Source organism: Varroa jacobsoni, unplaced genomic scaffold, assembly GCF_002532875.2.
Source record: "Varroa jacobsoni isolate VJ856 unplaced genomic scaffold, vjacob_1.0 scaffold_1351, whole genome shotgun sequence".
Taxonomy (NCBI): Eukaryota; Metazoa; Arthropoda; class Arachnida; order Mesostigmata; family Varroidae; genus Varroa; species Varroa jacobsoni.
Window position 1 is genome coordinate 1859 of NW_019214253.1, and position 13215 is coordinate 15073.

Genomic DNA, 13215 nt, shown 5'->3' on the forward strand with positions numbered 1-13215 from the left:
GCGTTCAATATTGCGATTTCTACGCGGATAGCTTAATTGAATGACTTAAAAGGTCACTTCTGTCATTCTTATGGCACTAACGGGCACACATGTCTGAAGAGTTCTGGCGTGGATATTAGGGTTGGTCTAAAATATATCAAAAATTTAGACTTGCCTTGAAACACACAGTTCAAACTACTTTAGTGTATAGATGGGACAACCCACTGTTGTAAACAAATCAATACTTTTTATTGTCACGGCATATTAAAGGTTAACCAGTTAGATATGACGCACAATCGTGGGTGTTAGTTCCCAAAGGTATGCCAAACAACTCGGTATTCACCAATCATTATTATGTGCGAAACAATACAAGTACAATTCTACCAATTCGCTTTTATCTCCTGCAACAAATTACATCAGCCATTTATTCGGGAAAGTCGACTATCTCTAATTTCGATTACCTTTGTCACAGGTCCCAAATACTCCACTATATATTCTTTGGTTATTTTTTACGAGATTGGTTTGGCATTGTAGAGACCTCGTCGGAAGCTGTCCGGCGGCGTACTTCTAATCACGTTAAGTTGTTCGCGCTTTTTACACCGCAACCATCCCAAAAGGTCATAAAGGATCACAAAATACACAGGGTAAAGGAACTGGATTTTATGTACATTAAACGTGCCGAGCATTTATCGTTCGTCATCGTCATTTCATTATCATTGATGATCTCCTCTAGGAGGTTCCCGATTTGGCAATGGAGGCGGCTGTCTAGCACTCAGCTGTTGGCCGGCGATTTCAGACAGCGCGCCCTGCACCTGACGGAGGAGTCCCTCACCACGGGCCACCACTTCCTTCAAGCGAAGGGCCGCGTCCGCATTTTCCACTTCCAACCGTTCAAGGTTGTTCGCCTATAAAATGGAAGTGAGAAATGTGTTTATTAAAAAAATGTCGTAGAATGTTATTGTGCGCTGCCTTTAATAATAATCGCTTGTTGATGGCGAGGACCATTTTGCCTAAAAACTATTGAAACTTCTATTAGTATGAAAATTAGTTTGAAATAATAGAAAGTTAGGTGTACCGTATGATGTTAAGTGCACAATACCGGATTGTATTATGCGTTAATAATTGGCCATTTGGCACGCAGTATTCGACGATTTGTCTATCTAAAATTATTTTTGAAATTGCTGAAGAATTGCAGAGAATATACACGTGTGCATTTATAAAAATATTCTCATCTAAAAAAGACGAGTTTTTGAAGGAGCTGATATTATTTAATTGCCGATTTACTCATAAAGGACTAGCAACATTGTACTTTGCATTATCTTATTTGATTATTTCATTGTTTAGTTTGGACTTTACTAACATGGGTAAAAATAATTTAGACAACCATGAATTATGCTAGCCTTTACAGATATTCTCAAACAAAATGTACGGTATAATAGAAGCAACAAAAAGAAGTAATATAGTAATAACTTAGGCATATAATAGTGATTGTTGCCCAAACACTTTTTCGGGATGCGCTACGTACTTGTAATTCGGGTGCGGCCTCTTCGCTTGGGAGGGAGTCGATAAGCACGTCCATGTCTTTTGCTGTGCGAGCAATCATCGTTGCAAACAAAGCAGCATAGTCTGAAAGTACGGAATCAATATCGATCAAATTCACAAATCGATCGGAAAAGCCCAATGACTTCACATGAAGTACCTATCGTTTTTTGAGCCTAACATATCTGAAATTCATTCAACATCACTGAAACAGAATTTGCTCCAGCACCATCGCTTTCCTAATATTTCAACCTCTTTGGTCTTCGCTATTTACTACAATTTAACAGTTCTGGTTATCATCTTGAGAGTGTAATATTTGCTAATAAATCCTACTATATTACAAAGTCTGTCTTAATCATATCTTTTTCATCCGTCCGGGTTTGCTCTGTCAGCAAACCCTCCGTAACTCCGGAAATTGCTTTAACCTTTATTAATAAAGTGCCTCGTTAAGGCCCAGATTACCAGCTGTCCAGTGTTGCGAATTTTTTCCTTAATTGACTCAGGAAAGCAGAGTCATTGGAAATGTCCAAAATTTCAGTTGTGAAATCTTTCAACCATAGACCATTATACGGACTTTTCACTCCTTTCTTAATTCCTTAATTAACTGTATTTTTCTCTAAAGTGAGAACTTTATCGTGAGCCAAAGAACTTTTAGATACAGATGCAACCTTTCCACTTGCTGTTTCATGCGCGGCAATGAAGTTTTAAACTGATTTAAAAGCGTTACAGAAAGCATTAGTAGCCACTGGCATATTATTGATGAGTTCGCTATTTTGTTTTAGAAAGAACAAGCTTTTTTTGGTACCAATAATATTTCGCAAGTATCTGATTTTCCTTTTCACAGAACAGAAAGATCAACAAATTCTGGCCAAATTCATAAAAAAATGCACTCCGTATGACATCGTAGTACTGATAGCAAACTCCTGGATTTCGTTAGTTAAGTACCAAACAAAAGCAAAAAAAAATTGCTTAAAGTTTCTGCAACAAAAAGAAACTAAAAAAAAAAACAGCGTAAGTGACCATTTACGAATAGAGATATTTACAGCTAAATATATACATTTCTTAAAGAAATGTACGTTTCAGAAATGAATAAAAAACAGAATATTGACGCATGCTTCACCATCCGTACCCTCTTGAGGTTGTGGAGCAATTTTAGAACTTTTTTCAAGTTCCGGGAACGGCGAGGGCTGAGCTAGCTGCTGCAGGACACCAATGCTATTGCAGAAGTTCTCCGCTTGCTATTAAAAAAACGCACCACGTTAGTTGCTTTCCATTGTATTAGATTTTCAGATAACGAACGCCTGGGTAACAGATCAATAGCAACTGTATTGTCAGTCCTTGAGTTAAATATCGATTAGTTCTACTTAACCGTTTAGGCCTAACGCAGTCAGATTTTTCGAGTCCGACGGTTTTTTGCTTTTCGAATTGAGACAACATCGTATGTTTGTTTACTTAGATGAAGTTCTTATATTTAGAAATACTTAAATATGGTTGCTGACCTGTTCGAGACCATGCGTGCAGAGAAGTGATGAAGTATTGAAATTTCTCTAATTCGTTACACAACACTATGATAGTGAAGTGTTTTTATCAACATTAACATATTGAGCATTTGCTTCTGTACTTGAAATTTACTTAGACCTAGTCAACTATGCAATTTCGCTACCGTCAAGACACTGGCACCTATTTTAAGAAATTTAATTTAAAATAAATTAATAAAACCATCGATTGACGACAGCTCGAAATCAACGAAGGTGTCTACAAATGTAATATATATATAAGATACAGAAGTTATATATATCTATATATAACATATATATATAAAAGTTTGTTACCTTTCCCCATTCTGGCGGATAAACAAATGCTTCGCCTGTCACCGGTTGCCCCGCCATTCGGCTACCTTTACAATGAACGAATGATTCTTGAAAATTTTCGGATAGAGCAGTTTCCTTATCCAGCCAAGTTAAGACTTACACAGTAGACTTACTTAATGTGTTTACGCAATAATATATAACTTCAACCGTCAGTGAATACGTACCAAATTCACGGAGTCCTGCAGCTGTGTCAGCCGGTCCGCCATTGTTCTCGGCGTTTGATCACCACAACAGTGTTTGATATTACTGCGCCACAAATCGAATGAAAACAAGTCAATCTCCCATCACAACTCCAAAATGCTTGCTGTATCCTGTTTACGTTCTCTCCGGCCACAGTCAGATTCGTCCGAATTTTCAATCATTCCAACAGAGTAATGCAGCTAATTTGATCAGCATCATGCTAAATACGTCGGATCATTATGGCAGTTATTCAATTAAAAAAGTTTTAACGATCCATCCATTAAGAAGTTTCGAGTTATGTTTTTTTAGCTAAAAGATAAGAATAAATAATCGACATGTCATTAATTGAATGAACACCAGTTATGTTTAGAATTTAACATTTCTCATTTTTCTATGGAGCTAACATTTTTTCAGCAACTCAAAGAAGCAAAGTAAAACTGAAAATAAGTGCAATTACTTTTTCTTAATTAATTTGAGTTTATATATTTGATTAAGACCCGAGGTAGACGCACGCTTTGTACTTGCAAGTTATATCTTTTGTATGGTTTTCTAAACGGCGTCTTGCCTTGTAAATGTGGCTTTCGGGAAATGATACATAACTAAACATAAACATCAATGATAGTGTGTATGTTGTGTTTCAGATATGATGAATTCGTTGCAATAGATTCAAAATATGTAGACGATTTCTCCGCTGTCGTCTATACGCTCTAAGAACTAAAAAAGAAATTATACAATCAAATGTCTTTTTAAGTTTACGTACTTAAGAAGAAAGTTGCGGACAATTACAATAAGTTCACGTGCGCAAATGACAACTGGCTGCTGGCTGATGCTTTGATTGAGTTCGCTGTCTTCAACAGGACCTATGGTTCATCAAAACCGCCGAGTGACGAGCGATTATTGCATTATAGGGCACGGAGAGGGTAGAGCTCGCAACTTGAAATACTGGTATCAGACACGGTCGTTATGCTTGAATTTTGCAACGTTCTGAAGTGATGCATATGGAGACAGAAATAAGGTATGAATCAAGGATCGATTCTATCGATAGAAATTGCTAACCAAGCAAAATATGTTATATTTTACAAAATGTTTGCTCCTGATTATATCAATAGGTCAAGGCTTAAACATAGGCTGTGAAATCTGTCCATTCTGTCACACACCTTGCTATTTTGTTAATTCTTTATCCATACAACAAAAAAGAAGTCTTGTAAAAACTATAGAAAAATATAGCTGAACGACAGTGGTTCTCATCTGTATAGTTTTGAAACTTGTCCTCTCTCAGGTCTAAGTAGATGCGACTAGTGCGATTCAAGCTTGAATTAATTTAATCACCTAATTTAATTTTCTAAAGTCTATATGAAGCCTTTAAGTTTTGTCGTATATTACACAAGAGCTCCCGAAGAGGTACCTTCATTATCTACAGATCATCATTCAGATTATATAAAGATGGAACGAGATCTCCATTTTGTCCGTATGCTCTTCTGACCTACTCCATAGAATCTTACTGTAAAGGGCAAACGATTTGAAATTTCTGTGAGTAGAGAAAAACGAACCGTATTGTTGTATTTGATGGGGCCGCTATGAAGTTTTCGTCCCTACTTCACATACGATCAACATTCTGGTGCTACGACTTCCAGTTCACGTGATAATTACCATTCTGTCAGTTTTTTGAGAGTCAGCTTTTTATCTTGTACATTTTGCGCTCATCCTTGGTAGGACAGAGTAGGTCTGGTACTCTGGCTTATTTAAAAAAAAACCTTTTCTTTTGGGTGCGGTTATCTTTGTTTTAGCACCGCTAGTAAGTAACATTTTGCTACCCATTAATGTGAAGGAGGCCTATTCAACGTGTCTTTAAAGGTTATAGCTGAACCATTTTTGAAGTTCGGGTTCAATTGATTCCAATTATGCGCGGTTTTACATACAAAGTTATTAACCTACATCCATAAAAAGTATGTAAGAATTATGCAGAAGAGCTAAACGAATTTACGGAATCGAAAAACTAAGCCCACAGGTTGGTGACAGGTAAATTAATTATTGGATATCAACTTAGAGACAAGAAATTTCGATATTCTATTTCCCACGTACAGACCTTTTTCTACGACTACCTGGCTATATTTATTTTGGGAGCAGATATGATGAAATTACTTCAAGGAAATCCTATTTTCTAAACTGGATCAGACACACTGGCCCGTGCATGTTCAGCTATAGAGTTTATCAACAAGCCAAAAGCATTTACCCGGATTTTACCTTTATATTCACGTACGTTATTCTATTGTAATTAATGGGCCCAAACAATGACGTGTCGCGAAATGCATTATATTAAGCGGTGCGATAAGTAAGCAACGCTAAAATGCTTCGTTGCGGACGAAACAAAGGCGAGGGACGTCGTATCCCTGTTTTTGACGAGAAGCTCTCCCTTGGCTGGTAGCTGTGAAGAGAAAATCAAGGCAAAAACCCTCGCCAACCAAATTGCGTTGGCACTCTATGAAATAAATATGCATCTCTCGGCCATCCCTCTACTATTAGGCGCAAATGGAAAATACACAGCTAAAATTGGTGCTGAAGATATTTTCTACTGAGCAGCTAACGTGAGAGCACATAAAAGAGCAAATTCAACGTATGCAAAGGCCAAATCAAGGTAGCCTATTGCAAGGGCAGTTATTCGCCAGAGCTAGTTCTACTAAACTTATAACACTGGATATCCAACGTACAGGGGAAACTAATAGTAAAAGAACTGTCCCGTTAAAGGAATTGGTTCGTGACTTCGCTATGAACGCCCTGTCGCCTTAGAGCTGTTGACAATCAGTATAGTCGTAATACCATTGCGAGAACCTGTAAATGAGTAATAAGTAAAACGCGAGCAGGAGTGCGGCAATTCTACAGTTCTGACTGTGGCCCAGCCAAATTTACAAAGACTCACCACAAATTGATATATGGAACATATACAGTGGAACGTATCCAGTTAGCATCTGCTATTTTGATTGGAGGGACATAGTGCGCTTGATCTAGTCAATAAAATGGGACGCCGCTGGCCTTGTGTTAAATATAATAAATAAATGTTTGCTGTTACTTTGAAACACGTTTACGCGTACGTGTTTCTATAAATCTCATATTTCAGCTGAGTTAAAAACAGATATTTCGTAATTTCTTAACAAGCGGAAACTAAAGAGACCTGAATGTACCACATTTGAGAACAACTCCCGAATAACCCCAGCAACTGACAGCAAATAAGACCACCCCAAGATTCGATTTGTAAATTCAGCCCATATTCAGGACGTAACGTCCTCATCAGCCAACATTTACAACTGTGTTAAAGGCATTTGTGTCTAACCAGCGTTCAGGAGGAATAATGAAATGACGAAATCCTATAAATCCCGTAGGGCGTGGCAACCTAGTTACCGGAAGCAAGATTAAATGAGACGCGAGCTACTCGAAATAAATTTCGATGGGAACCGTTGCTGGTATACAGCATCGGGCCATCGCACCGACACCAGGATGCTGTCAACGTTGTAAACCAAAAAAAAATTGATTTCCTTCTAGGTCTAATAGTAATAATAATGCTAAAAGTCGGAACTGTTGATGATTTACTTTATCGTGATATAAAATAGTACTCACCATAGAACATCCATCGAAGCATGATTAGCTCCTCGGTTCGTTTGACTTCCACTTGACATTTATTCCCGGTTTTGACGTATTTTTGTCCCCTCGGTTAAACGGCATGGCGAGTTGTTCGTCGCGAGAAGATTAAATTTTTTCCAGGATAATAAACGAAATGCAACAAAAGGACGAGTTTTGTCAACCCGTTTGTTACTATAAATTAAAATAGAAACGCCAATAGCGGAAAGACAAATCGAAAATTAATCGTTAGCATTAGCTGTCTTACTTACGAATTTAGTTGCGTCTATGAATGAATTTTAGCGAAATTTTCTCGGTTACATTGTTGCATTTAAAGAACTGCTCATTTTTTGAAAATTAGATGTTTACAAGATTGTACAGTAATAGTCGCAGTGGAGCAACTGACAATAGCTAGCGCAGATCGCGATTGTTTTTGTTGTTGTTGATAATAAACTTACTATTTCGATAATGTTTTATTGGTGACTCCGTTTAGACTGTAGTTTAACAATCCGCAGCTTTAGCCTGTATGGTAACAATGCGGATTATTTCAACAATCTTATTTATCACATGTCCGAATAATATTTTCTTACACTTAGTAATTCGAGCTTGTTTTGTTTACCTTAGATAGCCGTGTAACGCATTATGGTTTCCGACTGCACCCAGCAGGGTGGAATCTGGTTAGTGCGTTGGCCACTAGTAATTTAAAGTTACCAATTGATTTTAGCCTACTTAGATCGAGGTGGCGGATCTCTTCCAGAATCAGCAATGGTCAGGCAACAACCAAATGCTTGATTTTTATATCGAAGACTATTTATAGATCCCTGATAAAGTAGATCTTAACTTTTGAACGTGAAATAGCTGCACCTGATACGAGCGCTTGATTCGTTGGCATACTTACGAGATTCTACAGCTAATTTTCTCAAAAACTTCTTGGTAAGTGTAGAATAGTTTTCCTACGATTTTTCTTTATCATGCAGTATACTGCACATAATACATGTACACATAATACAAAAAACAGACACTCGGACTATCGGACGGAGGTCGAGAGTGAGTTTTCATGATAGCTTAGGGAGTTATGTGCTTCCTTGCTAGTATAAGAGATACATGGTGTCGAGGTTTGAATTCGGGCATAGACATGCGTTTCGTTTCATGTTGGGAGCCCGCCGTCTCATGGAAGGCCTAATGGCGGTGCTGGACGTAAAATTCGAAAGACCCAAGTTGAGAATTCGAATATCCATAGGTCGTCGTGCTTTTTTGAAACAGCCTTTTTCTGCTCTACTGCTCTATAATATATGTCCTCGGTAGCTTCGATTCAACGCAACATTAATCTGCCGAATGGTAAGATGAGATCGGAAAAATTAACGTTTTCCGGCAAAGCAACGCAATGAAAAAAGTGAACAAAAAATTGCAATTAATATTGTCTACTCTATTACGATATAGCTACATGCTGTCTCCCTAGACAAAAGATTATCAAAAAATATTGTTTATGTCGACGACTTGCATATGGAAACCGCATATGGCTATATTGTGATAGATGTTAACTGTTTATAATGAAAATATCTGTAAGGATAACATAGATACACGTCTTGATTTCTTCTATCCTCTTTCTCTCTCTGCTGGTAGTAAGGTAAAGACAAACACGAAACAAGTCAAGTGCTCAGTGGGTATGATTGGTGTTCTCATTGTGCCTCCACCGTGTGTTCATGTCGTTCATTTCATTCACGTCCATGTCAGTTTTGTTGCGATTTTATGTTAGCAAGTATCGGCTTGAGTAAGGGACAACGCATGATCTAGCAGCGATCGGTGTGCATAAATTGTATCTTTTGATTACAGATTCTCTTAAATGAAATAGAGGGATCACCGTTGAAGCCAAAAAGACTGCATGCCCTCTCTTCATAGAACCGGTTTTGCAACGGGCACTTTCTAGCCAGTGTAATACTTTACACTGCTGTAAATTCTATAAATACGACTGAGATCTACATGGTGTGGCAGCCTTTTCGTCGTTTCGTCCAGTACTGCCCTAGCTTTGTTTCAAAGAGTAGGCTCTCTGTATGTTGTGTTCATGTTATTAAGCTCATTCTCGTTAAATTCGATTACGACTGATTCATTAGATGTCGGTCAACGTTAAACTAACGTAAACCGACAAAAGAAAACTTTTGGCAGATCTTACAAATGCTTCTTCAATTTATTCAGATGTTATAGAACGTTCTGCTACAACTGAGACGTCTTATTACGAATTATTCAGCATGTTGTTTACACGCTGGGCAGCTAAGTTTAGGTTCTTTATTAGTCACTCGACGATAAGCTGTTACTGGTAATTACCTACTTACCTAGGTAATTTAAAGGTGACTCTAGTTCCACACGGCATCACGACTGTAATAGCGTAGTACTCATGAGATCACTTTTTGCTGTCATAAATATGTCTGAGTACGATGATTTTATCTAAATGGATTCCCAATATGACGTACTTCGTTTTACTCTTCCTACAAGGAAACAATCTTGCGTATTATGATATAGTATGATAAAATTAAATGGGTGTAGCACTTACATTCGCAAAAGGAGAGAACTAACAGCTTAATGAATCGAAAAGTTTATTTTCAGTTTACTTTCAGAGTGATGACAAACATGACATAGACACCTCCTGATATCAATGGTACGTTCTGAAACAAGATTTATAGACCTACTTCTATGGTGTTTAGCATATTAATCGACTGTTACAAACAAATCCGCTGGATCTTGAGATTAAATCATTTTTGCATTACACGTCGTTAGTACAAGAAATTTAGATGGTAATTACCTCAGTTTACCTAGAACCTTGTGAACGAAAACCGGCTGAGTTTGCTCCAGGAAAATCAGTTCAGCGATCTAAAACAACAAAGATCGATGCGCAGCGGTGAAGTTTTTGTTCCTCGAAAGTTATAGCGCTGTGCAAATATATCGAAGTCCAGGTGATTTCAAACAAATAACGAGCACGAACGCCTTTCTAAAACGGCAAACCTTTGCATAAAATTCGATACATGGCTTGCAGTTTTCTAGTGAAGAAAGCTGAAACCTTTTATTTAAACTGATTGAGGTTCAGCCCGGATGATCGGGGAAACGTCTATTTAATAATTTTTCGAAGGTTTCACTAAGTAACTAGATGGCTAGTGACTAGGGCGTGATCACATGGCAACTACTGCACGCATTTCTCATCAGGTTTCGATGCATGGCTGAGCAAATAAATTCTTCTGAAGCAAGTGTGCTTGACGTAAAGCTCTTTTCTGATATTGGGTCAGCTGCACCAAAGAATTATTAATGATCAGGCCTTGACTCATCCTGTGTTTTTATCAAACCGAGATTGCCTCCGTTTTTTTAGTTGTACAAAAATAATGATGATTATCACGGTAAAATGTGCTGCACATAATTATTCACTCTCTTAGATGGGGCCTTATTAATCTAGGTATTAGGGAAGCGATTTCACAAATATTCAATTAATAATTTTTTAGAGGTTTGTTGAAGCTAAGCAATTAACTAGAATAGAAATGTAAAATAACTTCGATTACATTGGCTTAATTATATGAACCACCAGCTCATGTTTTGTCACTCGCGATCCATCGTTTACCTAAGAAAAGGGTAGCATCACCGAAACACATATCGAAGGGCGGAATCTAGATCGTCATCATCGCGTTATATTTTACATCTTACAACATTTTAGAGCTTGGCTAAAATGATTGAAGATTGTTCAAAGCACATCTTCATAAGGACATTTTACTTTCTACTCCAATGAGTGTTATTTTTACTTGGGTCTTCACACTTTCTGTTTGATACGAATGGTTGGATATATTAGCCACGAAATTAGCGGTCTAATATGTTCGCGGTAAACGCGACGTCATTCACCTTGACACTGTTTGCTTTTGACGGGCGCACTCCTAACGACAGCCTAACGAATAGGTCTGTAGTCCTAACGGCTGCAATGTCGACATGTGCGTTCAAAATCATGTTTTTCATCAGATTCTTTTCGGACGCGGAAATTTTTAAGCGTTCCCGAGATACACTACTCCGCTACAAAGGTGTATACTTTGGTATCATCTACGCGTGATACGGTGACCAAAACGGTACATTGCCTACATTAGTTACACACAACGCAATGACAACATACGAACAACAATACGGCGAGCTTTATTGTATAACGCATTCCAGATCATAGCAAATAGATTTAAGGTAGCTTTAGGAGGAGGCGTATTAACCATTTTTTAGTGCGGAGGTTACACTAAAAACGATTTTGTACTTTTCTATTTTGATGATGGTGGTGGGTGAGATGTTATCTCAGCGTGGCTTTGGGAGCACTTAAGAACAATGGGAATGCAGTGTTTAGATCCATCAACAAAGATTTTTCACTGAATGCAACGTGTTCTGGATCACTATTTATTGGAACACGTAGATTGTACAAGCATTCTCTAAGCAAACTATAAGCATTCCTATTATACCCATTTTTTATTGTATTTTGTGATAATAACGATAGTAAGCTAAATAATACTTCGGTATATGATTTATAAATAAAATATATATGGAGAGTCTGAATATTAACGATAATCTTATATGGTCGCTAGAAAATACGTATTTGTATAGTGGACCGTGAGGTATGCACATACAACCTATGCTGCGAGTTCTTGCTGACGACACCAATTTTAAGGTGGCTTTGGTGAACATGATCAGGCGGCATGCGACGCTTTGGCCTGAACATCTCGAAAAAGAAGTCGTATTTCTCTATTTAAAATGGCGGTTCATCTAGAACGTACGTCTGCATGGCCGACCCATACAATAAGGCATGTCAGAATATATAATAGTAATAGTAAGAATGAAAACATTGAATAAAATTATAGCGAATATATTCTTTAATTTAAAATTATCTACTCACACTAGAACGTAAACAAACTATCGTTTTCATATTATTCGCAGTTGATGGCTTATGAAGCAGATATATTTACCAAAGTCTTTGGCTAGTAGAAGAAAGTCCACCTAGATTATGTGGCGCCCATTAACCGATTGGTTGATTAAAGATTAATATCTATAATATATATATAATAATATATATAATATCTATAATATATAAGAAGTGTTTCCAGTCAGATAATCATCGTAATTGAAGCTACCAGGTGTCTTCCGGAAGTATTTTCCAGGTTTGATTACCCTGAAAAACGACCGACTCGAATTACGTTTATCGGTTCCGAGTTTAGGACATTTATTGAGAAATCCAGTTTCCAGACTTGTCCAAACGGGAAGGATCCTGAGGACATGCACATATTTTAGCAGATTTGTAACTGAAGGTTACATAGTGCAAGCAGCTGGTGTGATAATCAATGGTGAAAAGACGCAGTAGCGTAGGTGGATGCTTCAAGAATAATCCGAAAAGGCCCAAAGCGAAACTTCCCAGAAAAAATTCAAAGTAGGCAAATTTGTTTTCATCTCGAAATGAAACCAAAAGCCGATCAATGAAAGACCGGTAAAGTCATAAAGATATTCGAATCAGCACAGCGTAATGTCAAGCATACACAACAGTTATTTCTGAAAAAAGTTATGAAAGGAACTTTGCATTTAGCGACCATATTGTCAGAATATAATATTACAAATAACACGCAAAACGATATATATCAGATAATCTATTCTGCACTAACTTACAACTTAATTGTATAATCTACTTTAACAGAAAAGTATCCTTATTTACAAGTAAAGTCGAGCCAGCCTGGAAATTGCGTCTGTCAACACAGTATACAACGCAATACAATACAACGTTCGTTCTTCAAGACTCCTTCTGCTAGCTGAAAATAAATGTATTAATTTTCACTTCGATTCGTTCCATTTTGCAAGTCCTTGCTTGCTATTCATAGAATTCTCTTATTGTTGTGGTTAATTATGAATTGAGAGGCAGATTCATTTTGCCCGTTGATATAACTAGCCGGATTAGTAGATTTTGCACCCACGTAAACGTACAGAATGAAGCCCCGGCATAAACATACAGATACCTGGTTACGCAATCTATAACGTGTAAATCACG

The 13215-nt window shown here is 37.5% G+C and overlaps 1 protein-coding gene across 2 annotated transcripts; it reads right to left on the bottom strand.

The window, feature by feature from the left end:
* Positions 1-204: 204 nt before the first annotated feature.
* Positions 205-4541, bottom strand: MED21 (mediator complex subunit 21). Of its 2 annotated transcripts, none has more exons than XM_022848424.2 (5): positions 4330-4541; positions 3554-3635; positions 2648-2756; positions 1505-1605; positions 205-884 (listed from the first exon to the last, which is right to left on the bottom strand). In XM_022848424.2, exons 2-5 carry the CDS (start codon positions 3593-3595, stop codon positions 693-695), a joined length of 444 nt encoding a protein of 147 aa, XP_022704159.1. In that variant the 5' UTR covers positions 3596-3635; positions 4330-4541; the 3' UTR covers positions 205-692. The 2 variants fall into 2 exon arrangements, with proteins under 2 accessions (XP_022704159.1, XP_022704158.1); XM_022848423.2 differs by lacking the exon at positions 4330-4541 and adding an exon at positions 3351-3415 and having other exon boundaries at positions 3554-3770.
* Positions 4542-13215: the final 8674 nt, after the last annotated feature.

Excerpts from the sequence above, each read along its gene's own strand:
- MED21 (XM_022848423.2), bottom strand. The coding sequence starts at position 3,407 with ATGGCGGGGCAACCGGTGACAGGCGAAGCATTTGTTTATCCGCCAGAA. Across the intron at positions 2,757-3,350 it reads ATCCGCCAGAATGGGGAAAG|CAAGCGGAGAACTTCTGCAA; the intron begins GTAACAAACTTT and ends TTTTTTTAATAG. Across the intron at positions 1,606-2,647 it reads TGCTCCACAACCTCAAGAGG|ACTATGCTGCTTTGTTTGCA; the intron begins GTACGGATGGTG and ends CCGTACTTTCAG.